The 18,791-nt window shown below is 37.9% G+C and overlaps 5 protein-coding genes across 7 annotated transcripts in view; 2 read left to right on the forward strand and 3 right to left on the reverse strand.

Annotated features, from left to right (window-relative positions):
• Tsr1 (Tsr1 ribosome assembly factor) overlaps positions 1 to 6,835 on the reverse strand; it is a 13,489-nt gene extending 6,654 nt beyond the window's left edge. Inside the window, exon 1 of the mRNA XM_076444632.1 lies at positions 6,691 to 6,835. The gene's annotated coding sequence lies outside the window, so the exon portion shown is untranslated. The remainder of the gene's footprint in view (positions 1 to 6,690) is intronic.
• Positions 6,724 to 9,884, forward strand: LOC143218959 (28S rRNA (cytosine(4447)-C(5))-methyltransferase). 2 transcript variants are annotated; one of them, XM_076444638.1, is made up of 8 exons: positions 6,724 to 7,069; positions 7,236 to 7,369; positions 7,450 to 7,527; positions 7,630 to 7,964; positions 8,032 to 8,199; positions 8,261 to 8,456; positions 8,528 to 8,896; positions 8,985 to 9,884. In XM_076444638.1, the coding sequence occupies exons 1-8, from the start codon at positions 6,970 to 6,972 to the stop codon at positions 9,450 to 9,452; spliced, it is 1,848 nt and encodes a 615-aa protein (XP_076300753.1). In that variant the 5' UTR covers positions 6,724 to 6,969; the 3' UTR covers positions 9,453 to 9,884. The 2 variants fall into 2 exon arrangements, with proteins under 2 accessions (XP_076300753.1, XP_076300752.1); XM_076444637.1 differs by having other exon boundaries at positions 6,728 to 7,069; positions 7,603 to 7,964.
• On the reverse strand, positions 9,744 to 11,176 carry Ccz1 (vacuolar fusion protein CCZ1). Its single transcript, XM_076444670.1, has 6 exons — positions 10,970 to 11,176; positions 10,746 to 10,889; positions 10,530 to 10,675; positions 10,188 to 10,452; positions 9,972 to 10,099; positions 9,744 to 9,908 (listed from the first exon to the last, which is right to left on the reverse strand). Exons 1-6 carry the CDS (start codon positions 11,137 to 11,139, stop codon positions 9,856 to 9,858), a joined length of 906 nt encoding a protein of 301 aa, XP_076300785.1. The 5' UTR covers positions 11,140 to 11,176; the 3' UTR covers positions 9,744 to 9,855.
• A 331-nt stretch (positions 11,177 to 11,507) lies between these two features.
• Positions 11,508 to 18,483, reverse strand: LOC143218968 (protein phosphatase PTC7 homolog). Of its 2 annotated transcripts, XM_076444669.1 has the most exons (9): positions 18,055 to 18,483; positions 17,881 to 17,964; positions 17,469 to 17,648; positions 17,187 to 17,385; positions 16,657 to 16,913; positions 12,353 to 16,227; positions 11,886 to 12,265; positions 11,679 to 11,817; positions 11,508 to 11,601 (listed from the first exon to the last, which is right to left on the reverse strand). In XM_076444669.1, exons 1-6 carry the CDS (start codon positions 18,104 to 18,106, stop codon positions 16,178 to 16,180), a joined length of 822 nt encoding a protein of 273 aa, XP_076300784.1. In that variant the 5' UTR covers positions 18,107 to 18,483; the 3' UTR covers positions 11,508 to 11,601; positions 11,679 to 11,817; positions 11,886 to 12,265; positions 12,353 to 16,177. The 2 variants fall into 2 exon arrangements, with proteins under 2 accessions (XP_076300784.1, XP_076300782.1); XM_076444667.1 differs by having other exon boundaries at positions 17,881 to 18,482.
• Positions 12,895 to 16,570, forward strand: Der-2 (Derlin 2). Its single transcript, XM_076444673.1, has 6 exons — positions 12,895 to 13,037; positions 13,139 to 13,204; positions 13,375 to 13,542; positions 13,615 to 13,737; positions 13,800 to 13,963; positions 14,038 to 16,570. The coding sequence occupies exons 1-6, from the start codon at positions 12,945 to 12,947 to the stop codon at positions 14,138 to 14,140; spliced, it is 717 nt and encodes a 238-aa protein (XP_076300788.1). The 5' UTR covers positions 12,895 to 12,944; the 3' UTR covers positions 14,141 to 16,570.
• Positions 18,484 to 18,791: the final 308 nt, after the last annotated feature.

An 18,791-nucleotide genomic window follows, 5' to 3' on the forward strand; every position in this document is an offset into this window, starting at 1 on the left:
ATTACGGAAACATGTTTTAAAAAATTGAAAACCTCCAAAAATTCCAAGAAAATGCATGTTTTGTATTGAAGTGTTAGAGACTCCAGTTTTATAAGAATTCAGTACTTGGATATTATTGAAGCAACCGTTCTTAATTTTTTTATAATTTTTTAGAGGTTGGGTAGCCGTTAACAAAACAAGTACATATATACGGCTGGGAATCTTCTGGCCCCGAATCGAATCCCGCATCTATAATCGTTTTGTTCGGTAAATACTTATTGCTTCGAGTTTTAATGAAAAGTTTAACCAAAAACATTTTTTAATTGTCTACATTTATTTTCAACTTAAAGAATTGATGCAGTTCGCGCTGTCGACTTTCGCTGTCCACTTTCTGTAATTGAAAAAAAGAAACACAATTTAAGTTATGATTGCGAAGTGCAGAATGGTTTCGAGGTATTCGAAAATACCGCTACAGGTGGTCCCCTGTGTATCTATATCTTCGAGTAACTAATTACAAATTTTGTATCTATTATTCGTGATCCGAAATTTGTATCTAGGAGAAAAATTAAGGGCAGATTCGGAATCAGCGCAAAAAACTCTATAAGAATCATCCAACAGTAATTGTTGAAGAAATTTGGTGTCGCGGAGACTGTAAATCAAATGGGAAACTTTCTTCCAGCAGATCTATTAATGGGTCTATTAACTTTTTCCCGTGTAACATTTTGTTTATTTTCTCGTTTCTTTGTTATAATAAATGGAAGCTTATGTTAATTTGTTGTTCTTCATTCTTTAATAAGCCCCTTTTAATTTCCCATCAGTTTCAACTCCATAAAGTAATAGTTTTCTGTAAAATCCGTATCAATGCCTCCGGATCGGAAACTTTCTGCCAGGGGTTGTATTAATTCGAGTAACTGTAACTTTTTTAATGTTGGACTATATGGATTTGGACTTTTCGTGAGAAGTTGGAGAAATTAGTTTACTGCACGATGTGAAAAGATATGTAGTGGACATGGCGCGTTGGAAAGAGGGACTTTCCGGACGCGGAAATTTCATCCTTCTCAAGTGCGCGCTGTGGACGGTTGCGTTGAGGGTTCGGTCGTAAAAGTGACGATTACCAGAACCCTGACTCAACCGTTGCAATGTCCTTGGCAGCGACGACTTTGAATTGTTTTGGGGAAGGAAACTTTCTCCTTACTCTTGAGGAACGGAGAATTCCTCCCCTTATTTTAACGGTCTTTCTCACGTTGCTAATCCTCCCACCAAAAAGGATTTTTACCAGTGGAAAAAAAGCTTGTGGCACTCGTTGAGAACGCATCGCTCTAGAGTTGCCCGCGCTACGTTAATTTATATCTCTGTACTTTGTTAGTACTCGATAGTCATTAACGTTTATAATCTAGTTTTCTCGTTATTGTTATTATTACTACATCTTGTTTTGTTTTGTTATTGTTACGTGTTATTGTTTTAATAAATATCTATACCGTTGTCTGTTAACCACGCGAAACATCATAGACACTGAATTACCCGTCACCCTAAAGATATTTTTCCAGAAATTGCAGTTGGCCGGAATTGTAGAGAAAATAGGTACTAAATATTGCATTTCACAACTTCTTTATGTGGGGCCTATATTGAAAATTTAAAAGATAGTTATAATAATTAACCATTTGCAGCTGTTTTAATTTCGGAGCTGTTTTAACTCGAAAATGAAACATCTCGTTCTAGGTAGAATAATTTCGTTCTATACAATTCTTTTCATTTGATGGATATGAAATTGATTGTAATACCTCATACAATAATTAAAGGTTTAGTAATTGATTAGCTACCAACATGTTTAACAATGTAAACAATATTTTGCATAATGGGACAGCAATTTTTAGTGGTGATTTCGAGTCACCACTGGAGTGCTAAGGGTTAAAGATGGTAGAAATTGCAGGATATTACAACAATGACAAATATTATAAAGCAGATACGCTAACGTTACCGTTATCGCGTCAGAAGGAATAGCTGCAAGCTGCAAGTACAATTGTATAGAGTATAGAATTTCGGGGAAAACTGGGAAGAGAGGGAGGGTTGCCGGAGGATTAATTATGGCGTGGAAGAACCGACGCGACGGTGCCCGTAAGGATAATCACGGTCGCCTAGAGTGGCCGGACTATGGCAGGGTAAGACGTGGTTTCCCTCGGGTCTCAATTATCCATCGGGCCTTAATTTGTCCGGGCTGTTTGTCTCTCGATCAAGCCGGTTCGTCGAGGTCCTGGTACTGTACTTTGGAAATGAAATGGATGATTATGTGAAAATTTGCTTGTCAAATGAACATTCTGGGAAAAGGTTCAGGTAATTTCGTGCAGAAAATCCAGAGTTGTTTTGGTAACTACCCAGGACTTATTGGCCCTCGCGACGGTCAAAGTAATTGCCCAGTTTTATCGACGTTTTATTACTTCGTCGCGTACCCTGGTATAAAGCAGCGAAAGCAATTTAGATATCGTGAAACGGTTCGAATTTCTTTTCTTGCTGTTCTTGGAAATTCTGAAATTGTCAACTCAGTGGTCGGCACGGATGAGACTTTTCAGGCCGCCTCCTTTCACCGGCCGCACGTCTCGTTCTCCGTAACGGCCTTTATCCTCGAGGCAGCTCAGGCCCGTATCTATCCCAGACCGTGCGAACTGCGTACAAAATTTCTGTTTATGAAACATTAGAAATTCCATTTCTTTATACACATATTTTTAGCGTGTCTTTCTTAACATGTATGAATTAAATGAAACGAGGCTTCATTAACTGATCTATTTTTATTGAATGGAGTAGAATTACACTGTCCAACAAATTTCAACTTTTTTTATGTTCCCCAATTACTGTAGGGTCCTTCTTATAGAGTTTTTCGCGCTGATTCCGAATCTGTTTTCAATTTTTTTCCTATACGCACAGTTTTTCAGGAACAAGGCTTTGAAAAAAAAACATATTTTTCAACTTCAAACAAATATTGTGATGTTATTATAAAAGATATTGAATTGTTCTTTCTGGCAAAAGATTCTGTAGACTTTCCCGAATACAGTGATATCCAATATTAATACATTATGATTGATTAAACATGTTTAAACAATGATTAAATACGGAGAGATTTCGTCGCGTCGGCGCACAGTGGAAAATTTGGCCCAGACTCGATTCAAAATCAAAGAACTTTCGATAGAAATGAGGTAGAGCGATGAAATTTTTTTAAAATGAAAGCTGAAACTTTGCAGAATATGGGAAAAATAGGGAAGTTATGGTACGAACGTTTTTTAACCGAGAAAATTCGTTAAACATGTAGAATTTAAAGAAATCGATTTTGCAATATCCTGAGGTCGTAGACAAATTTTGAGACCAGATTTGAAATCGGCGTGAAAAAATCTACGGGAAATGATATATAGCAAAAATTTTAAAAAAATTTTCCGCGCGTGGTATTGGAAAAACCACAATTTTCTCGAAATTGTGCAAGTTTAACGAATTTTCTCAACGTTAAAAAACGTTCTTACCATAATCTCCCTATTTTTCCCATATTCTGTAATGTTTCAGCTTTAATTTTTAAAAAATTTCATCGCTCTACCTTATTTCTATCAAAAGTTCTTCGATTTTGTCTCCGATTTGGACGAAAGGTCACACTGTGCGCCGTCTCCAGATTCTGACTTTTCGCCTCATGCTTTCGAAACTTCGGTAACGTGAAAACTCAGCCCGTCTGAGTGCCTGTTCAATTGCTTGCGCGCTACACACAAGCGTACCTCTACTCTGTCTGTGTGAACTACCTGCTCGACTGATCGACGCCGACGCGTTCCTTCGATTTTCACGTTGCCGAAGTTTCGGAAGCATGAGGCGAAAAGTCGGAATCTGGAGGCGGCGCGCATTTGAATCCCGGCACAGCGAGCGACGCGGCGATAACAGAACATACGGACAATAGGACGTCCTTATATTAGGGTATGTATTCGGATAATGGGGGTACGGATACGGGAGTCTCTACTGTATTCAAAGAACAAGTAGACATAATTGAAATCGTAATTCTAATTGCAATATTTTGTAGGACTCAATATAAATAGTACCGTATACTCATCTTTTTTTATCGATGAATATGATCACTAACTAAAATAAATTCCTAATAAGAAAAAAAAATGTTAACAACCCATTAAAAAGTGTTAAAAACGCGACTGAACATGTTGGTGAGAGTCCCATTTGGGGGTGAACGGAACTTTTAAGCTAGTGCTTGAAGCGGACCCTGGGATTCGGCAAGACCGCAGATGTGGCAACCAAACCTTGGGGTTTTCCAGCCATCTGGAAACTATCGAAACGGTGTAGCTTCGAATAATTTTCTGCCAGGGCGGCGAAGACTTCGGTCGCCGTGGCCAAGTGGTGCAATAAACACGGCCAGGTAACCCGACGCGCGTCGGCCAGCCAGACATATCGGCATGAAACCACTAACAAGTTAATTGCAGACCTTGTTTATTTTTCGTAATTGTTTCATGTAAATGACGCTAGCTGCTTCGTGTGGCGTTCTTCCGATTAAAAAAAGACTAATCTCAAGATAGAATTTGGACTGTGGATAGTGGATTTATTCAAAGTCTTCGAATAACGGCACAATCAATTTTCTACCGAAACCGAAATAATACCGGTATTCTTTCGGTTTTTCCAATGCTTAGGTTGTTCCAAATGAAAAAGGAACTACAGGCCACTTAATGTTCCGTCGTAAAACCCTCCGCGCGAAGGAACAAGCGCGAGTCCGAATTCACAGGCGAGGCCGTCATAAAACATTCAGCTAAAGACCTTCCAGATGTACCTCCCAACAAAGTGATTTTTAGCCAGCCGAAAGAAGCACAGCCGATGTAGCCAGATGTATTTGGACCTTTTATACCGTTAAAGTACTAAACTTTATACCGTAGCTACCTGCAACCGAACATACTCCTTGGTTTCAAATTCTTGCTTTAGTTTATTAAAAGGAAGTAGACTCGTTTTCAGGATTGCAAGGGTGCGGGATTCGCCTCTTATTCTCATCTCTCGATAATAATACAAACACGGGGTTTTTCACTAGTCAAAAACGCTAGATAAAAGATCGATCTAGGACACTATCTGCCTCAAAAGTTCTATTTTTTCGTTTACGAGGCGTAATTGGCATTATTCGGCAGCATGTAGCTATGAAAATAGCTTGTATGCTTCCGAATAATGCAAATTACGGTGACGACTAATGCAAATTTCGCCTCGTAAACGGAAAATAGGACTTTTGAGGCAGATAGTGTCCTAGATCGATCTTTTATCTAGCGTTTTTAACTAGTGAGAAACCCCGTGTTTGTATTATTATCGAGAGATGAGAAGAGGCGAATCCCGCACCCTTGCAATCCTGGAAAAAGGCTATACTGGAACTGCAATTACTCGAATTAATATTCGGACGTTCTAAAAAAGACGAGAACTCTTTTAATATTGTACTAAACGATTTGAACTTTTTTGGGGAGCTACAGCAATTAGTTTACTACAGGATGTGAAAAGAAATTTTTTCAAAAATTGCAATTGATCGGAATTGTATGAAAAAATACTAAGAGTTGCATTTTACAACTTTTTTATGTGGGCCCATATTGAAAAATTGAAAAATACGCTTTGTAGATCTGTGTCGACTAAACATATTTTGAAAATTTCGTCAAAATCGGTTGACGTTGCAATGAGCTACAAACGTTTAAAGATGGTAAAAATCGCAGATTTTCAGCCTACATCGAAGAATTCTTACATCTTTCAAGGCCTGTCGTTTTTTCCCGCATCAACCGATTTCGATGAAACTTTCACAGTGCACATTATTTCCGCAGGCCTACAAAACGTACTTTTTAAATTTTCAATATAGGCCCGCGCGAAAAAGTTGTAAAATGTAACTTTTAGTATTTTCTCTGCAATTCCGACCAAATGCATTTTTTGAAAAAATTTCTTTTCACATCCTGCAGTAAACTAATTGTTCCAGCTCCCCCAAAAAATTCAAATCGTATAGTACAATATTTAAAAAGTTATCATCTTCTTTAGATCGTCCGAATATTAATTCGTGTAACTGTACGTATTAGGGGATAATTAATGTATTACTAGTTTATTGATTTATGTGTAGGTTTACTCTTAATGTAACTGTAAAGAAAATTACGGCGAGGGGGGAAGAACGTAACATTCAATTTGTACATATAGTTTCCATCTCTCTTGCGATCAATGCAGACAATTTTTATTTTGCACAAAGATCCGCAGTCTAGGAAAAATAATATAGATATAATAGAAATAAATAAAATTTAATATTTTTTTATATCGGGTTTATTATTTCGTTTTCATTCAGAATCGGTATTTGGAATTGTCGGTAAAAAGGAAGACTGCTACATATTTGTACAATATGTAGAAATTCATTTCACCGACATTACCAACATTACTGACATAACCTCACCGACGGTGCTGCCCTGTATAACGGCATCCGCCGCTCCACGCAGACTCCACGAGCTGCCTTCCATTTGGACGGAAGAAGCTGCCCTCTAGATGCTGTGACGGCGGTGGACGGCGGACTTTGTTACATCTATGCGCATTTCTGGAAGCCCAGGTGGCATGAACTCCACACTCTTTCTAGATGTACTCCAACCGTTGCTCCGAGCAGCCAATAAGCGGCGTCTGGAACCGTACTGCCCTCCAAATTCACTCCACGCTCTGGACTGTCCCTGGCAGTTCCAAACTGTGCTATCAGGGCTGTGTCTAAATTGGTCTAAATACGAAGCACCACGTGCGCCGATGAAGAAAAACATCCTGGTGACAAGTAGGATGCAAGTAGGAACATGTAGGAACATTTTCAAAAATAAAATCACTGAAAATCATTGAAAATCATGTTCATTTTCAATGTTGGCGACACTTATGAAATGTAGAGCGCGCACATGGTTGTGCAGTGGTAAATACAAATGATAGGTTATGTATGACGCGTGTTCGCGCTTTGAACGAGTTTCAATTTTCAATTAGTAAATCTGGGAAAAGATGGGACGAAAAGCAAAATTTGACGGAACACCGGTTCCGACCGGTAAAGGGAAGAAAGCGAAGAAGCAGGGTGATCCAACATTCCCAAAAGGAGTTCTGGGTAAGTAGTTTTTTTTCAGTTAGATCTCTTTAATATGCTCGTGACATTCTTTTTTGATAATTCTCGTTTGACACTTTCTTTTGAGAAACGTTTTGCTGGATGTTATGCAGTATAACAGCTAATCGAGATTATAGCGTAAATAAAAATATCTCGCTTTGCTTTGTAGTTAAAGAAGAAACACACTTGAGCCATCGGCAAAGGCAACGGGCGAAAAAGAGACTATTGAAACAACAGAAATTGAAGGAACACGCAAAGGTATTAAAAAAGAAAAGGCAAGAGAAAATAGAAGACGCCACGAACGTAAGTAAATTTATTATCTAGTATTTCAAGTTTCTGTGCTACAAAAAATATTGGTTGTACATGTTTTGCTCTATTGTTAGAACGTAAAGGATGTATCTAAACGGCTAAAGAAAAAGAAGAAGCAACACGAAGAAACAAAAGACGCAATAAATGGAAATGTAAACTCTTTTATTTAACATTTAAACTCCCTGTATTGCTAATAATATTTGATCACCCACTTATTTTTATCTTAGGACGTTGAACATGTGTTCAAACAACAGAAGAAAAAGAAGAAGAAATCTGTTAAACCTGTACCAATTAAAAATGACGAATCGAGCGAAGAAGATAATGAAATGCAGTGTGACGAGAACGACAATGAATCGGAGGGTGAACAGCACGAAACTACAAAACTGAAATTATTAGACAGCGATGGAGAGGATGAAAATGATATCGCGGAAAGTAACGAAGAGCCGGATAGCGACGAACCTGATGAGAGTATGGGATCCGAGGAGAATGAAGATACAGATCAGGGTGAAGATAAGGATGACACTGACGATGATCTGCTACCTATAGAAAAAGCAAATAAGAGATTAAAGAAGAAACAAGCAAAAGAACAGTAAATATCGGTTGTAGATCGATCTAGCTAAATGTTACATTCTTGTTGACTCTTTTTACAATTTTAGAAAAATGGCAGAAGAGGAAATGAACGATATGATGGCACAGCAAAGTGACTTTGTCTTTCCTACCGAGGAAGAGCTTGCAAATGCAACTGATCTTAAGGATATTCAACAGCGTATGAAGGATGTCGTTATGATCTTGTCAGACTTCAAAAGATTACGCGATGCGAATAGGTATGTCTATTTAGCTGCCGGTTTCACAAATGTCTTCATGTTTCTGTCTCTCATTTTGTAGGTCTCGTTCGGAGTACATGGAGTTACTTAGGAAGGATTTGTGCATCTACTACAGTTATAATAACTTCTTAATGGAGAAATTGATGCAGATATTCCCGTTGGACGAACTACTGGAATTTTTAGAGGCGAGCGAAGTTCAGAGGCCCATGACGCTACGAGCGAATACATTGAAGACGCGTCGTCGCGACTTAGCAGAAGTATTTTCGACCTGTTAAATCTTTTCTTCTATATACTTTACCTGTTTCCTATCAACGATCGAATTTTTCAGGCTTTGATCAATAGAGGAGTCAATCTGGATCCGATAGGGAAGTGGACTAAAGTTGGATTGGTAGTGTACTCTTCTCAAGTCCCGATGGGTGCAACGCCAGAATATCTGGCAGGTCATTATATTTTACAAGGTGCGTCTAGCTTTCTACCGGTTATGGCTTTGGATCCAAAGGAGAACGAAAGAATTCTGGACATGTGCGCCGCACCTGGTGGGAAGTCTTCGCATATAGCAGCGCTCATGAAGAATACAGGTGTACTTTTCTCGAACGACGCGAATGAGGATAGAATAAAGGCTGTAGTTGGTAATTTCCACAGGCTCGGCATCGTGAATTCTGTCATTTGTACTTACGACGGCCGGAAAATGCCTTCGGTGAGTAATAATTGACTTAAATGTACATACCCAGTTACAACACTTTGAACGATATATATTCGATATGTATGTATTCAATCGTGTTTAGGTGATCAAAGGTTTCGATAGAGTTCTTTTGGACGCACCATGTACTGGCACCGGTGTTGTTTCCAAAGATCCTAGTGTTAAGACGAACAAGGATGAGGTGGACATACAACGTTGTTGCACGTTGCAGAGAGAGTTGCTTTTGTCAGCTATAGACTGTGCGAATGCTCGTTCAGAGTCTGGTGGAATTATTGTTTATTCAACCTGTTCGATCCTTCCGGAGGAGAACGAGTGGGTAGTGGATTATGCTCTTAAGAAACGTGATGTCCGACTGGTGCCTACTGGCTTGGAATTTGGTACGGAGGGTTTCACCAGCTACAGACAACATAGGTTTCATCCCTCGTTGAAGTTGACAAAAAGATTTTATCCACATGTACATAATATGGACGGTTTCTTTGTCGCGAAATTCAAAAAATTCTCGAACATTGTTCAGAAAAAGAAAGACACAGAGGAAGAAGAATCGCTAGATTAACGTTAGCGAGTTAGACCGAAGTTTAATAAATGTTTTTATAGCAATCACTGAAATATTCGAAGAATACCCACTGATCAAGCAGCTTGAATATATTAAAAATATATATATAATGTATGTACAGAATTTATATTTTACAGTAAATTTTATATATAAATTATGTAGCTTCCTATTGTTACAGTGATACATGTTGGAATAGATATGTACGTGTATATACAGGGTGTCCGAAAAACGTTGTACTTCCTCGAAAAGGGTGATTCCTTAGATCCAAACCACGAACCTTCCTTTTTGAAGGAAGTACAACATTTTTCGGGCACCCTGTATATATGTATAGTACTGTTTGTGCATGACTGAAATGGTTTAACAATCGTGCGAAGGTTTACGGAGCTACAAGATATTTCGAACGTTAATGGAAAAATATACTTTTCAGTTGTTTGTCGCACAGTCTTTTCACCTCCTCTGAAAGAGACATAATTGCATTAGTCTTCGGTGCATCGGTAGATCAGAAAATTCCGCACGTACCTTCTATCTCAATGAAATTTGCACTCTTTTGCTGAATAACTACAAAGAATTCCCTCAAGTTCGATAGTTTGCCTACAACCCAATAACCGCTCATGGTTTTTATTACAATTTCACCAGCTTCTTTCAGTCTGCAACGAGACAAAATATACATATGTATACGTGTATATATTCCAATGTAGACATTAGATAACAGTTAATCCAACAAAATATACCAACTTATTCGTGTCATTGTATATATCAGTGATAACCCTCAATACTTCAGGTGTTGTGAGTACGTTAGAACATCGTCTGTTATCCAGATGTATCGTGCTTTTATACGCTAAATTAAGTTTGTTAAAATACAGGTACTTTGTACAAGACTCTGGTGTGACTACTACGTGTTTAGCACATTGTTCCGCAACTGAGCTAACGAGAGTAGTTAATTGTGGACCAAGAAAACTGTCGAGACTTTTAAAGAAATCTATCAACAAACTAGTTTTACCTGCGAACGAAGCGTGTAATCATTTCTCGTGTACTTGGTAATACTGATACGTTGATAATCATTTTCGAAATACTCACTATCTACGAAAAGACATATCGTCGCACTCAATGCTCGATAAACTACCAAATACAAAGAGATTGGTTTCGTCGAATAATTTATAAACACTGTCGGTGATTTTCCAATTAAATTTGGTTCGTTGATATTAGATGGACCGGTAACGAACCTGCAAAGTTAATATTTCGATGATTAAGCCTCACTCGTGAAAGTATAAGTTGTTACACGAATATACTAACTTTCCATAGTGTGAACTAGTGAATGGTGAAGGGGAATTTCTAGGCATCGAACCACCATGCAATTCTTTTTCAAGATGAGCCTGCAAAAGTGTCCCTACTAAATAATTATAGACCACTTGCATATCTTCAGGGTCCAAGCCACTCCTGTTAATAACGACAATAGTATTATTGTCAACGTTCGCAATGAATTATAATTATATGAATTAATGTTAATTATTACTGACCAGACAACTTGATCATTGTACAGGAATGCTGTGTACTTCACTTGTGAGAACATAGCTTCTATAAGATTCATAAAACATTGCACCCGTAAAAATGTTATCTTATCAAGAGGTAAAAATTGTAGACCTTGGAATACATCTAGAATGTCGCTGTTATGTATTTTCAAGGACATCAGATACTGTAAACAAAATTTATTGTAATATTTCTGATAATAAACTCAACATCCTATGAATCAATGAGCATATATTTACCCTAGAATAAAAGTGTTCAAGTTTATGCTTTAGTAATGTTATAGAGCCGCACTCTGGTTCGTTAATGATCGTATCGAACGAGCCCATGAACAGTCTAAACATAACGTATGCTTGTTTTAATATGGATTGACAAACGCTGCTGGATACTTCGTCATGCTGATATTCTATATATGTGTTTCCATCTTTTTCTTTGCACACGTACGGCAGACCAACGATCTGAAAATTTATCATACCTATTCAATATCTTGCAAAGTATATTTTTCTTTTCAAATTATAGTCCGAAACTTACCATTACCATCCAAAAGTTCGGTTCCGGCTGATAGTATATTTGTCGAGTTTTATGAGTGTGACAATAATCGCAGGACTGTCCAGGATTGAAGGATCTGGGGATTATAACGAAGAAACAACTTGTTAATTCGTTGAACAAAAAAGCCTGGAGGTTTTTGTAAAAGATACATACTCTGCAAATTTTATTATCGCTTCGCTGAGCCCTATATTTTTAATCTGTACATCTAAATCCCTTTCTGGATGGTAGTAAAGTATCTTTTTCTCTTCCTGCACAGAGGATACAGAGTGACTCGTTTACACATTACACAAACCTATGTGGATCGAAGGTATCACAGTTTCGAAAAATCATTTTTTCACAGTCCGAATTTAATGTGCTTACCTCCCCCTCTTTTTTGGCATAGGTTCCGTTAAATATATAAAAATGTTCCAGAGTAGCTTCGGTCTTCGATGTCATTTTAACAGGCGAACAGAATGCAACGTCGTACCGCTATTCCGTTATTAGCGAAAAATATTCAATTATTTAAATAGCCACGGGTGTAACGATCAATCAACGGAGCTTTTAGTATACTTCACTCTCTCGTTAACATTTCAAACGACGAGTCAAGAGAATAACCTCCACGCCTCCATACAATCTGATACAATCCGATAAATAATTGTCAGATATGTTGACAAACGTTCAGATTCAGATGGCGGCACGCGCTCTTTAACTTTGCGCGGGAAAACGTGTGGATCGAATGACCAATTCAAAATTTCACTACGCTGAAAACCACGAAAACTAAAGTACACGTTCAATTCGTTCGAGTACCGAAATATTTATCTTGAAAAGAGAAAAATTCATATAATTACTCAAAGTTTTTCTCTGCTGGTCAACGGTGACCACCATCGGGCATCGGGATTTTCTTTTCATCGAGTTTTCGAACACTGAAAGCAAATGATTCACAGGAAAATACTTTCCGGATAGAATACAAAGTGCACAGGCAGTCTAATCACTACGCTTTTCATTTCTATGCTAACTCCGTGAACTTTGTTCGGAACGCGTACGCAGTAATTTGAATGAACAGTTAACGCGCTGCGACGATACCGTGTTTGTTTGCAGTTCGGATAATCGCGTGATGACTCGTAGGTTTTCTAACAGTTGACGAACAGTGTATTAGTTTGAGGAGTTCACGCGGAACGGAAAAGAAGAAGACCGTGGGCATTATCGATAGCGCGACGGCGGTGAATTCGAGAGATTCACGTCATTCGATCGGGACGAGTTTCACGTATTACGTGTACGAAACTAACGAGCATAACAAATTTGTCGTGATGTGGGTAACGATTACATTTAGATAACGCACAGTGACGAGCAACATGTGACGATTAATCCGAGCGGAAGAGACGAGAAGCCTGGAAAGAATATTGGTCTTTGGGTGTACGGAAGATCTGAATTATCACACCGATGGCCTATCAAACGTTTCGGGAAGAGTACATGCAAATGCCTGTGGTGACACGAGCTTATACAACAGCTTGTGTCATCACGACTCTCGCAGTGGTTAGTAAAAACAAATCTACCAGAAAAATTCTGCCGCGTGTACCGAACACACCGGTGACCATGAAATAACCATATCCTGATCGACCTCTTTCTGGTTACAGCAACTAGACTTGGTATCCCCGTTTCGACTATATTTTAATCCTACGCTGATAATAGAACAATATCAGGTAAGAAAATGTTACAGACTTCTACACAGTGTTCGGTAACAGGTGAAGGAAAATTTCAGAGACGATTCTCTACCTTGATATAACAGAAAACTCAACTGCAACAAATTTCCTGAACACCCTGTATACATGTTCTCCCGAATGGCTCATTCATACGCCGTTAAACATTTCAGGTATGGAGATTAATAACAACGTTTCTGTTCTTCGGGAACTTGGGTTTCAATTTCTTCTTCAACATGGTATTTACGTACCGGTATTGTCGGATGCTGGAGGAAGGCTCGTTTCGCAGCAGAACAGCAGACTTTGTGATGATGTTCATTTTCGGCGGCATATGCATGATTGTATCCTTTAATATCGGTTTTAAATACCTTGTTTCTCTAGAGAAATGTACATTTCCTGAACTAAAACGATAGGTGTTTGCATTTTTCGTTAATTTATTGTTTCTGGGTCATGCCTTCACGATTATGTTGGTCTACGTGTGGTCGAGACGAAATCCGTTTGTCAGGCTCAACTTTTTTGGACTGATAAACTTTCAAGTAAGTTTGAACATGTTTTCATTAACGTCGGGAGGAAGTAATTTTTTTCTTGTCTATTTTAGGCTCCATATTTGCCTTGCGTGCTCCTCGGGTTCACCGTAATTCTTGGCAATACAATATGGGTAGATCTAGTTGGAATGGCTGTAGGACACATGTATTATTTTGCAGAAGATGTATTTCCACGTTTAAGAGGAGGTTTCCGAGTTCTTAAAACTCCACAAATACTGTAAGTTCCACTGTACGATGAGAAAGCAAATACGTATTTGAACGATTAATATTGATGTTTCGGTTTGCCGGCAGTAAGACTTTGTTCGACGCACATCCAGAGGATCCAGATTATACACCACCACCTGAAGACCGTCCCGAAAGATTTAATTGGGGACAAGAAGCCAATGTGCAGTGATTTGAAATTCAAGGTCCTGCTTCCAAATCATCTCTTACCGATTGGCATATCAAGTAAACTTTTCTATTATTAGATATACAACATTGTTCCTTGATTTTTCCCAGTTACTAACAAAAACTACTAAGTAATTACCATTGTCTACGACACTATGCGAAGTATAGAGAGCATCTATAACGACGATAAGACTTCCAATTTTTTACAGGGGTTACAATTTTTCACACAAGAAACTTCGGTATTAAGTGTAATACATGCTGATATAATTAGAAATGGAAACAGTATTTCTCAGATAATCGACTATTGTGATACATTTATAATATTAACGGTTTTCAGAATTGAACGCATGAAATGGGAAAAAAAGAAAGCATGTTTCCGTGTTCCGTATCTTTGCAATTATTTGTGGTGATTGTAATAGATGTATTAATTTACAAAACACCGACAAAGTACAAAATTTCAAGTATACTCGTAAAAATGATTTCGGCTGTCTTGTTTTTCTCACTTCTCTTTATTCTTATTAATTAATTAAGAGAAATGTATTTCGTTTCGATAAATTTTTTGTTTAATTGCTGTTTTCGTGACTATTACAAATATTGTGCACAGTATAAATTTTTGCTACACTATTGTGCCTGAATAATATACAATTTTAACTAAACATAGAAAGTTGCAACCCTTATGTCCTTAATCTGTAATACCTTCTGTTGAAAACGAATTGTTCGTGTTACAATTAAGGTATGCATTAATTTTTTATTCTTTTCCAGAATTATGAAATTGAAACCCCTGATTCAAAAAAAACATTTTAGTGTAAAAACCTTCTACTATCACACAAGCAATGTAAATATTTTTTATTTATTCAGCTACCTTAGACATGTTATTGGGTTTATACCTCGGTTGATATTTGATAACGTATTCGGTCAGCAGAATGCATAGTACTTGCTAATGATGATAGAATACATCACAGTTTCTTTTCTTTTCTATGGGCATTTGATAAACGAAATATTACAAGGTACTTGCGCGTTATAATTTCATAAAAACCAGTAAATGTTTAATAAACTGTAATATAGCATTGCTTTTCCTGCTGGTGTTTGTGGCTTGTACGTATGAATGGGAAACAAAGTTTAATAAGTTGTAATATAACTATATATATATTATATATATATACATATACATATACATATGTATGCTAAGCGAATACACGTGGTTAGGAACATTGCGTTACACACAATTAATGTTATTAATATAGTTATTATAGTTATTAATGGGAATTGATTCGTTTCTCTTTTTGTTTGGTGGCAAAAGCTGTGATGTATTCGTGAATTGCCAATCAAATGAATGCATCCGTAATGTGTACTAGAGAAATACATTTGTCGAACCTTTTGCAACTAAAGTGTGAGAAGCCAAATTCATTGCAATGAATTTCCACCCGGACAATTATTCATGACTTACCAAATAATAGTCATTTTGTAAATACTAGGTAAAATTGTTATTTATATGACCATTGCAATTAAATAAAATGGTTCAACTTAGTTTGGCATATTACTGTATGTACACATTGTATATCATTAATATGTATGTAATAGTATATATATTTACACACGCACACGGACACACAAACAAACATAATACATACACACACACACAAGCGTGTTGAGCCTGTTTGCAAAAAAAGATTCAATGCATTTACCTCTTACGATTAATTTTTATATGCTATTTCTTACAGTTTATCATTATCTTTCGAATATCCTATCCATAACGCATTACAGTGTCACGTAGTTATGTTATTGTGCTATACAATGTATAGTTATCATATCGTTTGACCGACGATATACAAAACCATTGACCATTCGGTTGCGTTGATCGCTTGCTTTTTTTTGCGATTACGAATGAAATCGATAAAATAGGAAAATTGATTTACAAAACCATTTATTTCGATTTAAATAATAAATGATTATCATAACAGGATATAATGATGTATAACTAGGTACATATACGCAATGACATGGACTATAATACAATGATCAAGATTCTATTGTACATATTTTATTATATTGCCACCGTTGCTAAAAGCACTGTAATGTCGTCTGGCTTACCACCTGAAAAATACAAAAAGAAAAATACGTTGTGGATATGCACGCTTATCGATTCACTCGAGTTATCTCTAAAAAGTAAACCGTCTGACCATTAGGTCTCTCATTCGGAATAAAGAAAAACATCTTACTTTTTAAAATCAATTTTCAAGTTCTTAATTATTTTATCGAACGATGCATAAGCTGTTCGTTTTAAGTGGAAGAATTGAACAATATTTAAGGTACTATATAGAATGATAAAGTTAATGCAAAGTCATCACCAAAGTATAAGAGATAGATACATAACGTAAGATATAAGAAATTGTGAAATGTATGCTATGAATAAATTGTATGTATTTTTTATTGAAAAGTTATTTGTATTGTAAGCGATCGTGTGATCGAAACCGCGATGCATTCTTTCCGTGATGCGTTCAGCATATTAATAGCATTACATACCTATAGTGTCAATTCCATTCTCTCTAGCACTTTGGGCGAATGGAGACATAAATGCGCCGTCGAAAGCTAAGCTACGAGCCATCCAAGCTATTGTATTGGCTACACCTTGTATTTTGGTAGGATCTCTTTCCCCTTGAACTTTACGCATCTCCGTGATAAGCAGTTGGTCAGGCACATTGTCAAAGACCCCGTCGGTGGCCAGCAGAATTACATCGCCGTCTTCGACCCCAAAACTCGATGTATCCGCAGACTCTGGACTGAAGCACAAATAGGGACGTTTGTTCAATCATATATACATATATCAACGCATCCATCTGTGGAGATTTGCTGTACGTATACAAGATAACTCTCTTGGTAATCTTAACACTTTCAATGCTCAACTAGCAGCCTCAGAAACTGTATGATACTGAAAGTACTGCTTCAATCTTCTTAATATTAATATTCAGACAAACATTTTCGTCTCCCATTTCTGCGAGACGTGGCATTCAAAGTGTTAATGCTCCTCCATGCTTCTACGGAAGATAATATACCTGTCGCTAAGTACCAGACCAGAATGTCCTGGAGGTGGAAGAGACAATTGAAACGGAGTATTAAAGTAGTGTTGTTGTTCGGAAGAACGATGAACTACTTCCCCTTTCCTTACAACTACGAAACCGCTGTCGCCGATATTGGCCGCGTAAATGCTGCTCGTCTCTTTATTAAGAACTATAACGCAAGCAGTGCTGCTACCTAAAACAACGTTCTTCGACATTACAGACGTTGCAATTTATTCCCAAGTGTTTCCAGTTAAGAGAAACAGACACTTTTCGTACCTAATATGGGTTGTTTATTTTCTAGTAATTCATAGTAACTACGTGCTAATAAACCAGCTGGTTCTGAAGGTGTGAACCTGCCCATGGAAACTAGTCTTTCGCAAGTTCTCATTAAAAAGCTAGAAAACTCTCCTGGATCGATTCCGTAATGCCTCCATCCCCCTACGCCGTCAGCTACACCTGCAAAGTTGAGAGAAATGTATATTGGGTGTTACATTTGTACCAAGAGAGCAACTCCCATTCGGTGCCTATAGGCTGTACATGGTCATAGGACTAAGTGGAGGATTCTATAAAAAAAAAAGATATGGAGGATTAATGGGACCAATTGACATTACCCATCAAAGGGTTAAGTAGGTAGAGGACTCCACATATGTAAATAACAAGGAAGAGCAGGGTGATAGATGAGCATTACCTATTACTTCGACAGCCTTGAATTTGGCACTGAACCAAGCGTCGTCACCGAACTGACCCTTGCGTATACGTCCCCGCGAGAAGTCTTTGGGAAAACCACATACCGCTGATATAAATGATGCCTCGTGACGTTTGTTCACGTTAGGGTCAGCGCAAGCTGTATAATTTGATATACCGTTCCATAACGCCCGAGACAGCAGCCTCCCGGTCCAATAAATGGACTGCATCGTACGGTGAGGCTCAAACTCGCGTGTCGCACATCTTTACCAACTAGACAACGATCACCGTGAATCGTGCGGCACGATTCAAGAATGTGTCGAAGGCATGTTTCTGAGAGAGGCTCTGAGAAACGATGGGAACGTCAATCGGATTGATCTTCGTTGTTCTTTCCTGTTTCGTTCAACACCGTCCTCGGAACCCGATCCACGGTCCAAACAACACGAGGACTCTTCACCGTAGTCCCTAATCAAATTCTATGTCTCTTGCTATTTAGGCACGAAGCGAGAAAGTCTATCAACCATGATCAACCAGCGCTCCGTTAACAAACCAACACCCTGAACCATCTTCAGTGTTCCTGCACCATCGAACACGATAGCAAAAAGGATTTTTATAGAGGCGAAACTACATACGACATTCTACGAAGATTGATTTCTAGCGCGCTTGCGCCAGCAGGTAGGTATGTCATGAATATAGCCGCAGAAATCGTATACAGAACCAGACAGAACGCGACCGAAAGTTATTTTCAGTTATTTTCATCATTTATTTAGATGTTTTTTTTTTACGATTTTGTGAGAATAATATTTTATAATATTTTTTTGGTGACATCACACAATTGACAGATGTAAAATTCGATTGAAAATCGGCGACAGTGAAGTTAGCTGCGCGGTGCGCGCGATTTCCTCTCTGCTCCGG

This window comes from Lasioglossum baleicum, chromosome 20 (assembly GCF_051020765.1).
Source record: "Lasioglossum baleicum chromosome 20, iyLasBale1, whole genome shotgun sequence".
NCBI classification, from domain to species: Eukaryota; Metazoa; Arthropoda; class Insecta; order Hymenoptera; family Halictidae; genus Lasioglossum; species Lasioglossum baleicum.